General features: G+C 35.7%; 1 protein-coding gene across 1 annotated transcript; it reads right to left on the bottom strand.

Moving 5' to 3' along the window:
• Positions 1 to 18,878: 18,878 nt before the first annotated feature.
• Positions 18,879 to 22,045, bottom strand: LOC141639136 (exocyst complex component SEC3A-like). The gene is made up of 4 exons (XM_074448317.1): positions 22,012 to 22,045; positions 21,486 to 21,603; positions 19,038 to 19,142; positions 18,879 to 18,995 (listed from the first exon to the last, which is right to left on the bottom strand). The coding sequence occupies exons 1-4, from the start codon at positions 22,029 to 22,031 to the stop codon at positions 18,879 to 18,881; spliced, it is 360 nt and encodes a 119-aa protein (XP_074304418.1). The 5' UTR covers positions 22,032 to 22,045.
• Positions 22,046 to 22,086: the final 41 nt, after the last annotated feature.

Here is a 22,086-nt window from a genome sequence, read left to right as displayed (position 1 = left end):
TTATTTGATTGTAGTTTTTCTTCAATCAGTTCATATCTCTAATTTACCTAAATTATGTGAGCACTACTTGAACGTTTTTGTCTTTTTGTTCTCCTCTTCGTCTCCTCCAACTTTCAATCAACAACTTCATTATTTCCTGTTTGTAATCTCATGTTTGTTTTCTATTTCTTTTTTCATTTATAATTTGTGTTTCACCTCTGATTTGTAAAATATCATATTTTACAACAATTTTTAATTTGTTAAATTGTAATTGTTGTTAATGCATTTTTCCTTTATAGACGATCATCGTTATTTCGTGAATTTAGAGTCAAGATCTGGTGAGTTCATCTATAGATTTGAGTCTGTGAGTTCAGTCAAAGTATCACAAGTTATACAAAACAATATCACGAGGAATACTAAATAATATCATGAAAAGTAAGCACAAAAAAAGGTTGAAAGTGTTTTATGTGACCTATTCGTCGGTCGACACCAACCACCTACCCTGGTATTAGTATTTTAACATTGTTAAGATAATTGAAAAAAAAGGTATAAAATGTACATAACCACTTAGATGCCAAAATTTATCAATAATTGAAAAAAAAGGTTTTCAACAAATAGAGTGCACGAGCACTATTGTTGTAGTAGCATTATACAAATAATAGTAGAACTACATCTAAAATCTTTTGGTTAGCTAACTAACCTTTATATGTACAACGGAAACATATGATTCAAGTTTAAAAGGTGTAGCATCTACAAAGGAAGATAAGGATTGATCATCACTTCATCCCCATTTTCAATCCGTTTTTGAATGCTTTTCTCAGCCCTCAATCTGGAATTAGAATGTGGTGTTTGTCGGAGCCCCGGTGCTAGAATCGATTAGTGTAAAAATAAGTATGAGAAAAAGAAGTTAGTAACAGCGGGCGAAAGTGGTTCAGTGGTGTGATATTGTACAGTATAACCTGTGATATTGTTTAGTATAACATGTGATATTGTATCATGGACTCAAAAAGATAGAGTGGACTCACATGATCCTAATTCTATATATGTCGCATTTTGTATGTATAGATTTAATTCGTATATCCTATGATTTATTTGTGATCTTTCCTTAATCAATGTTTTAATCCGTATCTCATATGCTTTCATTATAAATTTACTAACTTTTCCTGATCTAGGTTTAATTGCAAGTGCTTATTATTATGGTGTTACAACTATGTTACTCAAATGTTGTAGCTAAGCTTTATGCACGTATTATTCTAACAGTGTAATTGTGTTGTTATAATGGTAAAAATATGTTTCTCTTTGTCAATTGAGTTTTTTAGATATGATTGTCGCGATGAAGTGACATACTGTCATTTTAATTGTTTTACAGATTGATGTGTGATGGAAATACATTCATTTTGCAACTTCATTGGCAAACTAAAGGCAAGTAATGGTGGCTTGAATTTGGCCAGTAGAAGAATATTTAACAACGTCAATGCGGTATCGACTTCGCTCCGAGAAAAATTCAATTTGAAGCTAGCCGTTAGCGCTTTGATGAAGTTTTTATCTTAGCTTGTTTAAATTTGTATCAAGGTAGCACACTCCGCTCCTTGGAAAATATATTAGTTGATCATGTATTTGTATAATTGAATCAACTTATATTAGATTTAGCACTTATCTTTTTCATGTCGTCGACTATTAGTTCTAAAGGTATAACATTTTACTTTTGTGATACTGAGAAACAATATCACACGTTGCAAGAAATAATATTACACCTTATACAAAATAATATCACTGTTTCAAAAGTACTTTAAATGCCTCTCCATTTTGTAATGTTGTCAAACTATATCACAACCAGTGTATAAAAATATCACAAAATGTTGAAAAGAATATCACACTTTACCAAGAACATACAATATTAGATCCTGAAGATTGTTCATATATAGAATATCACACTCTATATTAAACAATATCATACTTAGTCGTAGACAATACCCCTTAGGTAATATTGTTATACAATTTGATACGTACCTATAAAAAATATCACTCTTTATACAAAACAGTATCACTGGTTATCAGTATTTCAAAAGGAGTATCCAATTTTGTGTTCCTGTGAAACAATATCACCAACGGTAAAATACAAATACCACAAGTCATTAAAAACAATATCACACTGTCTGATTTCTAGGGGAATCGCCCTGTGAGCGGCTCGTCTCGCCGTGACCTTCTCTTGAATTCTCAAAACTTCTGTCGCTCATCACACTGTCTGGAAAACAATATCACACTGTATACAATATGGTTACCATGTACTTTGAAATAACACATTAACAGTAGCCTATGTGGGACTTGAACCCACATTCTTTGCGCATTGCACAATGCTCTACCGATTGAGCTAATAGGCTTTTATGATGAGGTGTTATAAAATGTAGCCACAAAGTATAATAAAAATTGTTAATTGATGGCAAAACACTCTAAATATCTGAACATTGAAGATGTCTTATACACTCTTGTCAAATAAAAAGGCTAATTGTCAGATGAAGCTTGTGAATCCCTTCAAATCTACATGTTCTTTCAAATAGATTACATTGGTATAGATCACTTCTTGTTAAGGTCCTACGCCGCATATAAGAATTTAGAAAGTTGTAATATCCTTTCTCTAATAAACATGACTTTGTGTATAAAGGAGTTGAGAAAACAATACAAAACATGTTGAATAAAAGATATCCAGCCATGTACATCATCCCTAGCTAAGTAATGGCTAAAGTAGAGATACATGACTAACTTTGTCACATCCTAATATTACCTTGATCAATTGAGAACAAAAAGGGAAATAGGGACAATAACACAAAGAGTAACAATCTAATTAAAACACATAGCAAGAAGCCGAACAAGTACTCTCCCAAACTAAACAATGCTATGATTAAGAAAAGATGACCCTCATCTCCCATATTTTGGGTCCTGACTGTCACATTCTCTTTTACTATTATCTCAAAAAGTAACCTCTTTATTAACCAAGACAAGCAAATAGAAGTATAGCAGAACCTAATTAATTATAATCAATCGTACAAATAAAACTTATATATTCCATCAATTCTAGACCTAAATCCATCTTTAACTCTACAATAAATAGTTAAACTAAAAAATCTTACAAAATTGAATTAAAAATCGTAATAGAATGGCGATAAAGTCAGATTTTGCAAAATCAAACCCTAATTCAAAAATAGGATATTAATTCACTGAAATAAGGAAATTAATAACCGAGTCAATCATGAAATTTGAAGAACAAATGGAATACCATAAATTTAAATTGACAAAATGGAGAAATGAGATCCAAATATACCTGTTTCAAACTTTCAATATTGAACTAAAAGATGAATTGCGTCAAACTCATTTTCTTCATCTTTTATTTTTTGTTCTTAATGTTGAAATAAATGGTTTCCACAAATTTTGATGTTTGAATTTGTTGAAATTGTGCAGCAATGAGAGAAAAAAGTATGGAGGTAAGAGAAAGTATTATGGAAGGAAATGAGAGTTGATATCTGTTTTTTGAATCGCGCGTCGTATGTTTATGCGTTGTTGATTAGGTAAATCCAACGTCTTACTTTAATCCTCAATCCTCAAATATTTAGGAGTTCTCACCGGATCCCGACTATATATATATATATATATATATATATATATATATATAGTAATAAGATCATCTAAGTCCATGTCTTACACTTGAGTCCATGAGTTCTATTGTCATCCCTTAGATCATGTTATTGAATGGCTTAGATTAAAAGTAAAAAGCAACTAATAATATTATTCTAATGGCTAAAATAATTACCTCTCTCCTCCTACCACTCATAGGGTGGGTATTAGCATGCATGCAGCAGGTTGTCAATCAAAACATCACACACACACACGTCCTAAAAACTTCCCCCCACTTTCCATCTCTCAATTATTCAAAATTAATTTTCCCCCAAAACATTTGCCCCAAATTAAACCACATTCATTTCAAGACGAAACTGCTCTAAAAATCCCCCAAATTTATCGTTTTTTTGCTACCTTATTATCGTTTTTTTCTCCATTTTCTTTGCTCACTTGCAAACTGCCATTGTCGTCCATTCAATCACTTGAAAGGTAATTTTTTTTTGGGGTTTTTATAGTTTTATGATTTTTTCTGGTTTTTACAGTTTTATTATTTGTTCTCTTCATTTATTTAGACGTTTTTTTAATTTATTGGACATTGTTATGCTATTGGATCGTATTTGATCACAGCTTTGTCACCATTGTTGATGTATTGTTCTATTTGATCACTGTTTTTGGTTTCTTCATTTTGATACGCCAGTTATTTTTAGCACATTTAGGATTTGAACGACGCTTATTTTTTATCACTCATATTTTGTCAACTAACGTTTTGAGTATATATGTTCATATTCATTAAGATTAGTCATATTTTTTGGAGAAATCCTACTTTTGTTGCTTACAATTACTCTTTCTTTGTTAAAATTACAGTTTATCCATTTTTTGTTGGAGAAATCCCACTTTTGATTACCCTTTTGTTAGAATTACACTTTTGATGCTAAAATAACACTTTCTGCTGCTTAAATCACACTTTTCTTTGCTAAAATTACAATGTAGTATGTTAAAATAACACTTTATCTTGTTAGAATTACACTTTTCTCATTCAAATCACACTTTTCTTTGCTAAAATTACAATGTAGTCTGTTAAAATAACACTGTATTTTGTTAGAATTACAATTTTGTAAGCTAAAATAACACTTTATTCTGCTACAAATCCCACTTTTGACCCTTTGTTAGAATCACACTTTTGTTGCTAAAATAACACTTTATCTTTGCTACAATTAGACTTTTGTCACTAAAATCACACTTTTTTCTCGTTAAAATGTCACTTTTTACCTGTTAAAATAACCCTTTATTTTGTTAGAATTACACTTTCCTCTGCTACAATTACACTTATGTTAGTTAAAATAACACTTTGTCTTTGCTACAATCACTTTTTCTTTTGCTGATAGTTTTCTGTTCCCTGTTAAAATAACCATTTATTTTATTAGAATTACACTTGTGGTGCTATAATTACACTTTATGTCGCTACAATTAGACTTTTGACACTAAAATCAAACTTTTTCTGTTAAAATGTCACTGCTTTACTGTTAAAATAACCCTTTATTTTGTTAGAATTACACTTTCCTCTGCTACAATTACACTTTTGTTAGTTAAAATAACACTTTGTCTTTGCTACAATCACACTTTTCTTTTGCTTTGATAGTTTTCTCGTTTGCTGTTAAAATAACCATTTATTTTATTAGAATTACACTTGTGGCTGCTATAATTACACTTTATGTTTGCTACAATTTTAAATTTTCTTTTTGTCTTATTTTTTTTTGTATTTAACAATGAATTTTGAGTAATGTTAACGATGTCGGTGGAAATGAGGGTAAATCGAGGCAAGTCCAAAAAAGCAAAGGTGCTGTTAAGTCGAGTAAGGAGCTTGTTGTTGCCAAACCACCAAACCAAATAAACCGACACGAAGAAAATAGCAAAGGTGGTCATCAAGTGCTTACCAGCAAATGGTTGAGCTCCTTGAAAAGCTCAATGATGCACAGCGAGATGCGGTACGGAGGATTGGTTTCGGTGGTATTCTGGAGCTTAAGCTCAAAACATATCCGATGGGGTACGTTAAAGATTTTCTCAAAGCATTCGATGATGAATCGTATATTTTTCGGGCCAAGGATAAGGAGTTCATGGTCACCAAGCATGACGTGTATGACTGTTTTATGTTACCACTTGGTCCTAAAACTCTTGATCTAGTACCTACGGGCCGCCAAAAGGATTCTCAAGCGCCGGAGAACAAGCAATTGAAAGATAAATGGCGAAAAGCGTACAACATAAAAGGGGTTAATGAAGGCATTAATTTAGGAATTGTCTTCCAAGATATTTTAAAAAAAAAATACAAAAAAGGAGGTCCGCAATTCTGCAGGCTGTTTGTTCTGCTCGCAATGTCATCATTCCTAACTCCAACGTCATACGGTGGGGTTGACTTCAAGCTTTTGAGAGCATGAAGATGTGGACTCGATTACGCAATACGATTGGTGTACTTATGTCTTTGGAAAATTTGGTGAAGGCTGAGATCTTGGTGAAAATAAATGCGGCTTTCTGGGGTGTATCCCCTTCTTAATGATTACGTACTTTCAACGTTTCGATTTCCGTGGTGAGAGTTGTCGCCACACCCCCTCATTAAGCACTTTGGGACCGCGACGCGCTTTCGACGACTACATGGTGAGCTTGACAAGAGCCGTTTGGGTCGGCTAACTTGGTCCGTGGTTAAGTATCCTCGGTGCCTACAAAAAGAACTGTTAAGCATTGGTGGGGTGCCTGATAACAGCCAAGTGTTGGCCATTGGAAATGTGGTTAGGGATACGGCATTACAAGTGACTTCAACTTCAGACAGGAAGAAGTTCATCGAGATTGAACTCCCTTCTGGTGTTGATGATGACGAGGAGTTGAAAGCTCGGGCTGTAGATGTAAGTGCTATTTTAATGTTTTAAAGATACTTTTTCTTTCACTACAATTACACTACAATTGTAATTGCGATATTAATCAGTAATTGCTTAAATTACAAGGTTGTCAGTAAAAATTATACTTTTTAAAGTTAAAATTATAGTGTAGTATGTTACAATTACACTTTTGTCCGTTAAAATAATACTTTTTAAAATTAATATTATACTTTTGTATGTTACAATTACACTTTTGTCCGTTAAAAAAATACTTTTTAAAGTTAAAATTATACAAGGTTGTCAGTTAAAATTATACAAGGTTGTCAGTTTAAATTATACTTTTTACAGTTAAAATTATACTTTTGTATGTTACAATTACACTTTTGTCCGTTAAAATAATACTTTTTAAAGTTAATATTTTACTGTTGTAGCTTACAATTACACTTTCGTCCGTTGGAATTATACTTTTGGACCTTAGAATTACAGTTGTTAAGGTTAAAATTATACTTTTTAATGAACACTTTTGACTGAACAATTGTCCAATTATCTGTATTTTAATGTAGGATGTGCATGAGCTTTACTTGAAGATGCAAAGGAATGCTACTGTCTTCTATTCATGGTATGCAGATCACGACCATGACGCTCAAAAGGTTAACAGGAGGGATGAACCATCCTAGTGACCTGTCGCTACACAATGCACGCAATCATTCTTTCAAAGCCAAAGGATGAAGGATTATCTTTGTGGAAATGCAGGAGATGGTGAACGAATAAATCGTTCATGAAATCGACCGTTACGCAACAAAGTCCAGGTGATCGATGTCGAAATGATGAGGTAGATGACGGCGGCACGAGCGGCATGTTGGTGACGATGATGAAGAGGAGGACAATGGTGATGAGGACGAGGGAGATGACGGGGATGTTGATAATGTTGGCGATGAGGAGGACGGTGATGATATGGAGGATGATGGATCCGATAATGAGAAAGAGGTGATTTGTAGATCTTGGTAGAGACCGTGAAGGCCCTATGGGCCGCGTCAATTGTTTCGGATGATGCAGCTAGTGAGAAAGCACTGGAGGTGTCTACACAACAGATAATGGAGGCCGTGCAATATTACGGCTCCGCTGAATTTACGGACACGGTCACGAGACGAGTACGATAAGGACACCGCGTGGATGTTGGTAGTACTCGTGAGATTTCCGTTATATACGAAGGAGGAAGGCGGATGGAAAGCGTGTGGTCTGTTAAAGAACCACCAAAATTTGACCGCGAAGCTCTGGAAGATATATATTCAAAAGAAGAGCTTGATGAGGCCGAGAAGAAGTTCTATGCGAATCTGCGCACCGCAAAGGAAGAAGAGCGACGATGGATCCGGGACGTGCATGTGGCCGGGGATAATGAGATAGTGCGACAAAAAAAATGAGGCCGAAGAAGAGCGGGAAGATGGATCGGACGTGCGGGTGGCGGGGATAATGAGATAGCGGAAAAAAAAATGAGGACGATGGGCCCACCGACGCTGTTCCACCCGTCTCTCAATCTGCGATTTCGTCTGCGGAGATTATTGAAAGCGCACCGCCGAGCCGAAAGGTCGGCCGCAGAAGACCATGGAATTGGAGAGGTAAGAGAATTTGTGAATGTGGCCTCCGACACTACGGGAGCGGTTGTGTATGTGAGTGAAGCTCTGAATGCCGAGGCGGGAAAGGATGATGACAAGATTGGGAAGGGTAATGCTTGAACCCGGTCTCCAATGTTCAAGTTCAATTGTGGTTTCGCAACCCTACACGATCTTTGTACAAGTGGACTCTAAATCTTTGGAATTTAGAGGGCCCGATGCGGGAGACCGAGAAGGCGGATAATGCTTTGGCGGAAGTTCGAACACGAAGTTCCCCCACGCCACTCGTTGATGTTCTCTCTTCTTTGAGATATGCGATGCGAGCGCGCACGAACAACATTATCAAGAGGGTGCAGAAACGGCGGAGGCGAAACCACCGACGAGCGGGTGTTAAAGGAAAACGAGCGGCTGAATATGTATATGCGTTGCGAGCAAAGGAATTTATGGACGTAGAATGGACAAGCACTGTATATTCTTCTACGGAAGTAAACGCGCTGTTCGAGGAGCACCCAATATCTGTGCCGACTGTAAATGAGGAGGGTTGGAATAATGATGAGCCAAATTTGGATATAAGTTCTCAGTCAGTGGTAGAGAAGGTAGTGGATGGGGCTGACCTTTGAAGGATCACGGAGGTAATGCCGTGGATGAAGTTATTTAGTTAGAATTACATTTTTCTCTTTTAAAGTTACACTTTTGTTATTTACAGTAACACTTTTTTGCCTTAGAATGACACTTTTCTCTGCTGCAATTAGACAATTTGTTAGTTAAAATCACACTTTATTCAGTTAGAATTACAATTTTCTCTACTAAAAACTACACTTTTTTAAGTTAAAAATATACTTTTGTAGCTTACAATTACACTTTTGTCTTCTAGAATTAGACTATTTGTAGTTAAAATTACACTTATTTGTGATAAAATAACACTCAATTTTGTTTGAATTATAATTTTGTCTACTGAATTATACTTTCTTCTCTCGCCACGATTACACTTACTTACCGATGATGAAATAACACTATTTTTATTACGATGCGGCGATTGAGGATTTTGCCGGAAGTCTTCGGAAGGGACCGTCGAGAGAAGAGAGGTATCACCGACGTTCTTCCGAGGCGAGAGAACGTTGACATTCCTATCCCGGTCCCGTCGTCCCTCACGTGATCTGAGCTACCATCCTTTTTTACTTCACTCGAGTGAGCCCTTACCATGCATGGATCACGTCATTGAGAACCTTGGGTGTTCTCTTGATTGTGGGGCACCTAATCCCGATTTGTGCTTTGCGACGAAAAACCTAGCATTTAGTCGAGCTCCTAGTGCCAATGTTCATGATTAGAAAATATGTGATTGACTATCGTTCAATCGATCGGACGTGTTTAACGAGTTGTAAGTGTATTATTCTTTACAAGAGCCTCTTAACATTGCTAATTATATATATATTTGTTGGCTAATTTCATTTTTCGTTGTAGGGAACAATTGGTCCAATTCAAAAGTGGTATTTCATTACCCGGGAAGATATTGCAACTTTGAACCCTGGGCAGCAAATCATGACCAGTGTTATTGATGGTTGGTGCTTGCTACTCAACCACATCATGAAACCTTCGGACATATCCCGTTCTTTCTTTGGACTAAGTCACACTGTAAGTTAAAATGTTACCTTTGTGTGTTAAAATTACACATTTGTCCGTTAGAATTATACTTTTTAAAGTTAAAACGTTGGTTTTGTATGTTAAAATTGCACATTTGTCCGTTAAAATGATACTTTTTGCCGTTAGAATTACACTTTTGATTGTTTAAATTATACTTTTAACATCTCCCTTCTGAGTTAATTCTAACACTTTTTTTGGTTAAAGGTTCACTTTATTTGTATAAAATAGTTCTTTTAATTATCTGTTCACGCATTTAACACTTTTCAAATTACAGTCCCCTGCAATTATGATTTGGGACGCTCAAAAGCTTGGGAAAGTGTTGAACAAAGACGAAGACATTTATGGTGGCTGGGATTCATGGGCTGAAATGTGTCGTGCACCATTCCAGCTTGATACGGACATGGTAGGTAACAAAACATGTAATCTTGTCTCATGGTTTTTAAGTTTTAATTGTTCGATCTTAGCAACACATGGTGCGAGATCTTTCTCCCGTTTTATCCGTGACGGTGATCACTACAGCTGCGTGTGCATCAACTTTCTCACCGAGCAGATTGACTACCTCGACAACCGCAAGTACGATGACCCAATAGAAACGCTCCCTTACGGAGGGATAGCGCGTATTTCCGTAAGTGGCCGATATCTACAATTACTCTTTCTTTGTTAAAATTACAGTTTATCCATTTTTGGTTGGAGAAATCCCACTTTTGATTACCCTTTTGTTAGAATTACACTTTTCTTTGCTAAAATTACAATGTAGTATGTTAAAATAACACTTTATCTTGTTAGAATTACACTTTTCTCAGCTAAAATCACACTTTTCTTTGCTAAAATTACAATGTAGTCTCATTAAAATAACACCGTATTTTGTTAGAATTACACTTTTGTAAGCTAAAATAACACTTTATTCTGCTACAAATCCCACTTTTGACCCTTTGGTAGAATCACACTTTTGTTGCTAAAATAACACTTTATGCTTTGCTACAATTAGACTTTTGTCGACTAAAATCACACTTTTTTACTCGTTAAAATGTCACTGTTGCCTGTTAAAATAACCCTTTATTTTGTTAGAATTACACTTTCCTCTCTTACAATCACACTTATGTTAGTTAAAATAACACTTTGTCTTTGCTACAATCACACTTTTCTTTTGCTGATATCTTAAAAGTCAACGAATTTTAGTGGGTCGTACTACGTTAACTCAATGACGTTTTTTTGTGTCCAGGCAAATATAATGGGGAAGTATTTGGTGTCTAAAGGGCTGTCTAAGGGGGCAAAGGTCAGCGGGTTCAAGATTGTCAACATTGAGTTCAAATTTGCAAGGTCAAGGGTATTCGAGAAATGACTGTGGTATTTTCATGATGCTACATATGATGTTCTACCGCGGAAGCCCTTTTAAATGTGACCTCGGGAAAGAGGATGCTATGAGTTTGTACCGTGCTGAGATTGCTGCATCACTCGTCCTCTGTGACATTAACGATGATTTAGAAGATATCCCGACCAGGGTTGGTTTTTTCAAAACGACATTGGACATCCGTTGACAAGAAAGTTGAATGCTGTTAAGAGGAAAACAGATGATGACATAGGGCCGGAGTCCACAAAACGTGCTCGCGTAACTGAATTTGAAAAGCCCGTTATGGAGGTGACGCCGGTTGCCATGCGCATTCCATCTGGTCAAGCGCTATCAGCCGTCAAGAGCCATCCCCGTGGAAAGGGGGACGGGTTGGGCTGCTCTCTCGACTGTGGTAGAGGTGGTCTCAACACAAATGTGGTGTCGAAGCTGCTCCGGGGCAATCAGGCGTTAATCAAGGATATTAAAAACAGGAGGAAGCATGTAGCCGACTATTGCTTGTTAGATGACCACACTTATGATGAACGGTGCATCACGCCGGCTTAATTAACGCCTTCTTTATTCAAGGATACTCATATTATTTTTGACATTTATTTTACTTTAATTAACGACATCTTTAATATTACGGAGTGCAGTGAACAGCTGGTCTGGTACACCCGTCACGCAACGCTTCGGAGAAAAGACATTATGTCCTTGATGCCTGAAAACCTTATGTCGTTAAATGTGATCGAGTGCTGGTCGATTTTGATGAACCATTTGGAGAAGGAGGAATATGGCGACCAAATGAGGATGTCATTCTTTGGTATACGTCACATGGTAATTCCATTTATCATTGCATAATATTTATGTCCACTTGTATTACACCTTTGTTGCTTAGAATGTCACTTTTCTTAGTTACAGCGTTTTAATGTGAATGTTTCACTTTAGTTCTTTTAATCCACAAAAGTGTCATTCTAACCGTGTGAAGTGTAATTTTAAGGGACAATAGTGTAATTTTGGGTGACAATGTAAACACAAGTAATCATGTTCACTATTGCCTTTTCAAGGATTTCTTCGTTGCGTATGCTCGGACGTTTGAGCAACCAGGCACACAATCGTGACAAAGAACTATGACGACTGACTGCATGCGATCCGGGACACCTTCATCGTCGACAGTGACCGCACCGTTAACTTGAAAACAGACTTGCTATTTGTCCCGTTCTGCATTGACGACCATTTTGCATGCGTTTGTATCAATCACAAATCAAATACGATCGACTTGCTGGACGGCAAAGGCATTCGACTTGAAGAAGTCGCGATTTGGCAAAGCGGCGCGTTTAATTGTAAGTTATTTTCGATCGCTTTCTTCCGAATGCTATCTTTTTTGTTCAATCGGTTTTTATAGGGTAATTATGTACATTTGCGGTCTAGCGCGGTGAGTGATTATTTAGAATCACGGGATAAGGACAAGAAGAACACTAGGGCACGGAAATTCCTAATTATGTGTTGCGCCGTATACCTTTCAGGATGTCACCAACTCTCAACTAACCAGAGTCGGGTCTGTTCACCATGATGGCGATGCTCTTATACGAGGGTCTTCCTTTTCAGCATGAAGATCTCGAGAAGAAGAAATCACGGCGCTATTTGGTGATCCAGTGGTAGCTACCCTCGTTAAGCGGACATGAACATTTTGCGCGAAGGTGTGCTCGAGAAGGTCAAAGCTTTTGTTAGCACGAAGGACAAACTGGGAAGGTATTACAACGAAGCGTAGATGCCCCGTCCCAATGTGAAAAAATAACAACCTGAATTTAGTAGTTCTGTTTTTGTTGGAATATTCCCTTGGCTATGTCAACACTTATTTCATATTTTGTATTATTTGCAAATCGTTAGCAAACTTAATGTAGACAGTTATTTTTTGTGTAAATAATCTTACGACATTCTATAAAAGAATGCCTTTTCCTCTCAAGCAAGACGCAGCCACAACTGTCTTTCAATGCATCTACTTCAACAATATAGAGTAATATGTTAGCTAAATCAATCGAAAGAAAGTGTGACTGTAATACACAAAATTGTAATTGTAACCTTGATGTAATTCTAACAGGCCATATCAAGTGATGATTTACCTTACATTACATAAAATATAAATGTAATTTTAAAAGACAAAAGTGTCATTTTAGTAGTTTTATTTATGAAAAGATAGTAATGTTGTTTTACTTATCTCAAAGATGTTGCGATAATAATCGTGTACTTTGAAGAACATAATTTGTCATGATAGTCAAGCGTTACATATTTTAACTTAAAAAAGTGTTATGTAAATAACAAATTATTTAGTTAGAATTACATTTTTTAACTTAAAATTACATACTTTGAAGAACATATTTTAACTTAAAAAGTGTAGTTTTAGTAGAGAAAATTGTAATTCTAATCAATAAAGTGTGATTTTAACTAACAAATTGTCTAATTGCGCAGAAAAAGTGTCATTCTAAGGCAAAAAAGTGTTACTGTAAATAATAAAAAGTGTAACTTTAAAATAGAAAAATGTAATTCTAACTAAATAACTTCATCAAAATACATTGTAATACCAACGGCGACCATTGTCTTCTGGCGCTTTGATGTCTAAACACAATACGAAACATCATGTTGTACCTCGTATTTTGTGTAGACATCCCAAAAAATTGCACTACTTATTACGTCTTAAATTGATTATTCTAAGATGCCTGCTTCTTCATCTTCTTCGTCTTCTTCTCCTTCTTCTTCGTCTTCTCCATCTTCTTCTTCTTCCGACGAGGTTTCTGACGATTGCGAGTCTGGCGGGTGCTCTGCGAATGGGTTAGGGCAGTTCCTTTTGTCATGGTTAGCTAATCGCTTGCAATTTTTACACATACGTTTTGGCTTCCTTGCCAAAGCAACTGCTTTTTCCTTCTTCGACAACATTCTCTTTCCGCTCCCTTTGTTCTTGGATTTCTTGGGCGGCAAAATGGTTATCTCCTCAGTAGGAGAACATCCAAGAATTTTCTCCAACTGTTGACGTTTATTCAATGGTGATCCTAATGGTGAGAGTTTCTCCTTAAACTGTCTAACTAGACACGAGAAGTTCTCGACATCATTCTTCAATTTGCCCATGAGCAACCCAACTGTCTGATGAATCTCCGACCACATTACTGACATCGCAATCTGTTTTCCATCTATTATATCAATGTCCTCGCTTGCTTCACCATTACTATCGAACATTTTAGACAACCTTGCATCTTTACACCATCTTTTAACAATACATTGTTCTCGAATAATCTTCACTCCGTTTGATGAGTAAATCCATATGACATGCCGACAAATGATGCCTTTCCTCTCAAGCATTCTGCAGCTACAAGTGGCTTTCAGTGTATCTAGTTCAACATTATAAAGTAATATGTTAGTTAAATCGATCAGACGAAAGTGTGACTGTAGTAAAACACAAAAGTAGCATTTTAATCAATAAAATTGTGATTCTAACGGATAAAAGTATAACTTTAATCAATTTGTAATTTTAACTACCCAAAGTGTAATACTAATCAATAAAAGTGTTATTCTAACTGATTAAAGTATAACTTTAGCAACCCAACGTATTATTTTAACAACCCAACGTATAATTCTAACAACCCTAGGTGTAAATCTAATCAACAAAAGTATAATTTTAACGGATAAAAGTATAATTTTAGTAAACAAATGCTACGAAATGATACCCGGCAGTATGTGACCTCATAATTTCTCTCCCTGTTTGCATCTCTTACAGTGGTCACTTCTAAAGAGCCACACTCAGTGAATCCTCTACTTTTACAAGTACCAATTGACCACTTGGCCTCTTCTTTAAATTCCTCGAATACTTTATGACCGTACACTTCCGCCCGTGCACTTCAATAGCTAGATGCGTTGATATTTCAGGAAACCGTGTCATTACGATTGTCATCTGTTTCGTGTGTGTCTTTTTCTTTGGTCCATCGCACACAAAACGCATCGTAAACTCAACTAATGTTCCCGACTTACTCTCAAATCTCTTAAAAAAACTATTTTCGCTCTCTGATCTTTGGGTTGTCCTCATAACACCTCCCATATCTAGGTCCCTACAATGAGCCATAACCCACCGCCTCCTTTTAGCGAATATTTCTTGGAACCAATCAATGTTATTAACATTGTGTTCCCTGCCAATTTCTTCCCATTTTGCATCGAACTCTGTCGGTTCAATGTCTTCATCCCAGATTATGGCATTCAATTTCTTTAGAAACACTGAATAATCATCTCTCGCCATTCCATACTTGCTTGGAACCTTGTTCATGATATGCCACATACAATAGCGGTGGCGCGCTGTCTTGAACACCAATGGCACCGCTTTAAGAATACCAGCATCCTGATCGGTGATAATGTACTTAGGCTCTTTGCCACCCATCGCACCCAGGAAACGGGTGAACACCCATTTAAACGAGTCTCGCATCTTCATGAGCAACAAGCGCTCCACAAAAGTGACCGACCGTTTATGATTATCAACCCCCGTGAAAGGTGTGAATGACATGTCATACTTATTGGTGGAATACGTCGGATCGAATGACACTGCATCCCCAAAAACTGAGTAGTTCCTTCTAGCGATCCCGTCCGCCCATATAGCTTTACTAAGGCTACCGTCGAATCAACATCATAGTCAAAGAAGAACCCCGGTCTAGTAACACCAATTCCTTAAAGTGGTCCACGAACATCTGACCGTCCCGTTCATGAATGTAGCATTTCACATCCCTGTGAAAGTTCTTAAAAGAATTCAAACTAGCACCGATGTTTTCAAACCCATTAACATGTTCCTTCAGAATTTTGTACGTCTTCGTAGCTCCTATCTTCAGCTGTTGATTAATGACAATCTTTTAGATTTACAGATTTCATTCATCAAAAACATAATTAAAACAGATACAAATATATCAGTTCAAAAAAAAGAAAATTGTTGTTTTAACAATAGAAAATGTAATTGTAGACGCAAAAAGTGTAATTTTAGATGACAAAAGTGTAATTCTAACAAAATTAAGTGTAATTTTAATCAAGAAAAGTGTAATTCCAATCAACTCAGCCTTGAATTATAAAGGATTATCATTTTGTGATAGTCTGTTATGTTGCATGACAACTTTTGAAACTCTCTATCTCTTGCTGATAGAGAAAACAGATACAAATGTATAAGTTCAAAAAAAGAAAAGTGTTCTTTTAACAAGAAAAAATGTAATTGTAGACGCAAGAAGTGTCATTTTAGTTGACAAAAGTGTAATTCTAACAAATTACTGTGAAATTATAACATAAACAAGTGTAATTTCAATCAAGACAAGTGTAATTTTAATTAACTCACCCTTGAATTATAAAGGATTATCATTTTGTGATAGTCTGTTATGTTGCATGCCAACTTTTGGAACTCTCTATCTCTGGCTGATACGAGTTCATGGTTGTGCCCACTGTGGAATCACAATTCGTAATTCCCCTTCATCAAGAACAGCCTAATCCTCGCTTTGCAACCAACACGCCTGACTTTGTGTCTCCTACCTGAGTCCTGGCCGCCACTACACTCCAATTGTCCCTTCTGTTTGAACCCCTCCCGGTTGCAAACCAACAGTTTAGATTTGATCTCCCCTCCACGCCATCTCTTAGTTGTGTACTTACGCACATCAAAACCACAAGCAACAAAGATAAATTCTATAAAATGTCACTCGCTTCCTCTATTTCCGGAATTCCCGACCAACATACGGGGTGAACTTAGCTTCAACATCTTTGCAAAATTCTTCTTCGTTCGGCTTTTGTTTTCCATTGTGCTCGATATTATCTGACAATAGCGTAATAATTATCAATTGTTTTCATAACAACTTAAAGTAACCCATATATTTGTTCAAATTATATATTTCTTAAAATTAGACTTTTCGTAGTTATAATTACACTTTTGCCTGTTAGAATTATACTTTCTACTATTACAATTATAGTTTATAAAGTTGCAGCTTTTCTGTTACAATCAACCCTTTGGTTGTTAAAATTACACTTTTCTTTCTTACAATTATACTTGTTTCTATTAGAATTACATTTTGAAAACTGTCAGAAATTGTCTTTTGCAATCACACTTTTGCCTGTTAAAATTACAGTCCAATCTGTTAGAAATATACTTTTTATTATTACAATTATAGTTTATAAAGTTGCAGCTTTTCTGTTACAATAAACCATTTGGTTGTTATAATTACACTTTTGTATGTTACAATTATACTTGTAATTATTACAATTACAGTTTGAACACTGACATATTTCGTCTCTTACAATAACACTTTTACCTGTTAAAATTATACTTTTATCACATATAATTACAGTTTTATAAGTTATACTTACGATATTGACAATTTTAATTTAAGATACAAATATTACACTTTTGAAATTCAATTCTACCATAGTAATTACAATAATACTTTGGTGGCTTACATTCACACCTTTTGCAGTTAAGATTACAATTTCATCGAATTCACTGTTATAAATTTCAAGCCTGACACTATGATGTTGAACTTATTATTCACAGAGTTTAACTTCCATCATGGAGAAGTTTAACAGATTTTACATAATAAAAAACAAGCTTCAAAAACACTTCCTCGTCATATTTAAAGAACTGTTAATATCTAACCTAATGTTTTCATAACAATATTAGATATTAAGGACTCAAAACAATATTATATATAAACTAACATGAAGAAAATAAAAAATAAACAATCCAATCATTACCATGGCCAAATGGAACCATTTGCAAATCCGTCATTTTTTACGTTGGACGTTGGTCTTGTTGTTTGTCTCTCAGCTTCGAGGATAATAATGGAAGATGCTCAAGGATAATAATGGAAGATGATCAAGGAAGCTGATAAAGGAAGATGGGAAATGAAGAAAGTAGGATTCGCTCTCAATTTTCGCCAGTCTGATGAGTATTTTTTTTTTCAAATGGTGTTTTGGTGGAGTATGTCTAAGAAATGTGTTGAGGAAGGTTGTTGAGTGATTATGCATGTGTTTGTGTGTGCACAGTGGGTAATAGCAAGTTGTACTGACACAGCCCTTCTCTCTCCTGCTCACCCTATTTCCTTTTTTTTTTTTCACGCCTATAATGGGCTTAAACTAGGCAAATCTCCACTCTCCATTCTTCTAATCCAAGGGCCCGAATAAAGACTTAGGGACTCAAAAGATATTAAGGACTTAGAAGAACTTATCACTATATATATATATATATATATATATATATATATATATAGAATTAGGATCACATGAGTCCACCCTATCTTTTTGAGTCCATGAGTCCATGATACAATACCACACGTTATATTGAACAATATCACAACTTATACTACACCAAAAAAAAATTGTGATATTGTTTAGTAATATAATATCACGTGTTATGATACACAATATCACAGCTTACAGTATCATACGTTATACTATACAATATCATAGCTGAAAAAAAAACCTTTTCGAAAAAAAAAAAAATTGAAAAAAAAAATTACAAACAAACAATATCACAGCTTACAGTATCACAAGTTATACTATACACTTGAGCCCTGTTGCTTGTAAATTACAAACAAACAAAATCCTGAATATAACTTAGCAAAACGGTTGATGAACAACATACTAGAATCTTGATATATCACTTGCTTCTTATCCTTCAAGAATCAAGACTACTCGTATTTGTCCCTAGACAAAAATGTCAATTAGACAAAAAAAGTATTCATGTGACTGATACTCAATCAGCTTTACCCTCTTGGTGGGATTGAGCAAACATAAACCATATAGCGCAGATGAGAATTTAAATCGGGATCCTTGGCAAGTAGTTCAATAATTAACATCCAGCGAAAACATCTCTTTTTCAGCAGTATCAAATTGTAAGGAAATGACCACCAACACAATATGTAAACAAAGATAGTTTTGACTGGATAAAAGAGGTTCCATCTAGGAAATTTCAAAAGAGACAAAATAGTAACATTAACTTACCGACTCAATGTCTTCTCTCATGTGCCTGAGTTTCACATTGAATATACCAAGCCACTCGTCCATATCGTCTACACAGTTCAGGGCACTATCAACACCTCTTAATACCTGCATGGAGAGAATTCGTTTGCATACTCTACGACGTAATTTATACGTCAGCACTAGATAAACCATAGATGGATGTACAATTGCATCTCATATAACAACGGAAAAGTAGACAAATGTCACGAGATACAACAACTTAGAACAAGGTTATATAAATTATAATTATAAGGCTTGCATGCTACCAAGTCAATCACGCTTCTAAGACCAACCTCAGGAACTATTCTTTTATTGAAGGCAATTTGGGAAATGAATTAAACAATACCAAGGGTGGCACCCATACACAAAAAAAGAACTAGATGATAGAGCTGTTAAGATCTCACAAGTGATCTCATCGACAAAGAGAAAAATGAAATATGGTGGTGAGAGTGGAGCACTTGACTCCAAATATGGAACAACTTCAAACAGAAGGCAATGAACTCTTCAAAAATCAGCATTTCAATTTTTTCCGCATAGTGGTAATATCTTCAAAAAAAAAAAAAAAACGACAACTCTGTTCATCAAGGATCACCACCTAGCTAAGTGACCATCTTCCAAACATTGCTACAAAACCCTTTTTTCATTTTTCTCTTCAATGCGAATCTAAAAGCTTTAGCACTAAAAGAGTGAATCCAATACAAGCCAAAAATAGATAAGGATAAGTGTAGCAATGACAAAACCCGAGGGATAAATAGTAAAATATGATCCTTAGATTCTTCGCCCTCAACGCCATGAATCTAGATTTGAGTCTTGATCTCAAAATCAATCATATCGCTACTCCGAAATCATTACTTGGAACCTTCAGAACCTTCAAAATCATTAGGGTTTTATATAGCTTCTCTATTTAAACAGCTTCTCAATTTAAATTGTTTCTCCAAGAACCCAATTTGTCCCTCGCACCTCGTCGCCATGAAAACTTATAGCCTCACGCCAAAAATCTGAGTCATCAGTCTTTGGTAACACAAATCACGTTTGATTAATCAAATGGAACCCATATGCAAATTATCGACACCCCGCAACAAATCACATTGAATATTTCTTAACCTTTGAGAGGACAATAGCAGTGACATTAATGAGAAGAATAAAGTACATTTGTACTTCACGAGATGCTTTCTAGAAGAGTCGACTCGATAGAGCTTTGAACTTTCCCCTCACGATAACGGGGTTGCACATTGAATTTCACTTGAAAGAGGCATCCAAACAGAAACCCAAGAACGATGAAGAAATATTATTCATGCTGCACCCAGGGAATCAGCCAAATCATTAAGGATTGCAGACTTCAGCGACAAGAATAAGAAGATGAACAAGCCAGAGGACAAATCCAAAGAATTAAACATACAAAACATAAACAAGAACTCATTTTGATAAAAGAAACCTGTCAGGAAAGAAATAATGCGTTTAGTCTTTCAAAAATAAAGCATCGAAGACAAATTCATTTCACGAATATATGTTAGACACTTAGACAGGATGGGAATTCTTGTGAACTTTTTTGTCATATTTCTACTTTACCGCATCATGTCAGCTTGTATTTTCACTCCATTCTTATTGTTTTAATGCTTTTAAAGAGATACTAAGCTTAATAAGAAGCTCGACACTTTGGCGACATTCTTTTCAGGCTTTCGTCCGACAATTGACTATCAACTTCAAGTAACTTAAATCAACGGCTTGCATATCAGTTAGGAACAGTTATAGCTATCTTAAAGATAGACCCTCATATTCAGTATTATTTTCTACTCAATCATTTCGAAGAGAAGTATAGATCTAAACCACTATCCATAGTGAAATCAACAACCATCTGAGCAGAGACACCTTAAAAGCAATATTTCCACTGCAAAAACAAGGATTATCACTTTCTGCATCCATTATCATCAATGTAAGATTAACGGCTTCAATAGCACATTTTAACTAGAAGACGTGTGCACGAACTGTGTTTTGGCGTAGAACATTGATTTCACAACTCACAAGTCAGGCACACACTTTGAGATTATATCGCGCACCCATTCTTATGCTATCCCTAGGGCAAATGAATCTCCTCAAAGTAGCTCATTGAAACAAAAGAAGCAACTGTCCTAATCTTCATGTTTTAACAAAGGTTTTTCCTCCATATAAAGCGACCAAGGCATCAATGTTTTATTTCCAGAGGAAGAGAAGGATGAGAGATAAATCTGAATTCATCTTCCATTCCACAGAATTAATGGAGATAACACCGCTACAAGGCTGTAGCTCAAACAAGAAACCAAGAATATAATCCACCTCAAGCATTTACGAAGACTTCACCACTTCAGAGTTCAGTCAACAAAAAAGTTAAAAAACGCCTTGTAGCTTAATCCAAATAGACAATATCTTTAAAAAATATACTTAGCAGGTTACCTTCTCAACCAAGGGTTCTGTTTCCAAAATAGCATGCACATTAGCTGCTTCCAAAGCCTGAAGTTCACGCTTTAACCTCTCAGAAAAAGCTTCAGCTTCACCAATGCCCATGACATAACTGCATTTTGAAGCAAATACAGACCATATTATGTTGATATAAATATATCCGTTAACTAGTTCGTTGATTTCATTGATGAAGCTACAAGTGACTTTCTATGTCTCACTGAACTAGGAAGTACAAGCCCCCACAATACCACCTAAACAACGCGAAATAGAACTCATTATAATCCAATAAGGCAGCTGACTTGTATAGAATATAAGAAGTAATAGAGTTAAAAGCATCTTCAGAAAATGTTTGCCTTATAGGGTTCTGCAGTATTGGAAGAAAACCCCGAACTTTAGATTGCCAATGCCAGATTGAAGTAAACAATATTTAAACTACAAAAGATCCTTTTCTTGGCTAGCGCCATAACAAAAACAGAAGTTTAAACAAAAACACACAAAACAGTTAACTGGGAATGCATACGTGCCGAGAAGAGCTTCCATATCTTCCTCCTCAGCTTGGGATACTAAGTCCTTCTCAACAGTCGCCTTCAGGTCC

This window comes from Silene latifolia, unplaced genomic scaffold (genome assembly GCF_048544455.1).
Source record: "Silene latifolia isolate original U9 population unplaced genomic scaffold, ASM4854445v1 scaffold_281, whole genome shotgun sequence".
NCBI classification, from domain to species: domain Eukaryota; kingdom Viridiplantae; phylum Streptophyta; class Magnoliopsida; order Caryophyllales; family Caryophyllaceae; genus Silene; species Silene latifolia.
Note: the sequence above shows the minus strand (reverse complement) of the source record. Positions and strands in the feature narration are given on the sequence as shown.

Coding starts and splice junctions, on each gene's coding strand:
- LOC141639136 (XM_074448317.1), bottom strand. CDS start 22,031: ATGGAAGCTCTTCTCGGCAC. Junction 19,143..21,485: donor CAGAACCCTTGGTTGAGAAG/GTAACCTGCTAA, acceptor CTCTCCATGCAG/GTATTAAGAGGTGTTGATAG. Junction 18,996..19,037: donor TGAGAGAAGACATTGAGTCG/GTAAGTTAATGT, acceptor GAAATTTCCTAG/ATGGAACCTCTTTTATCCAG.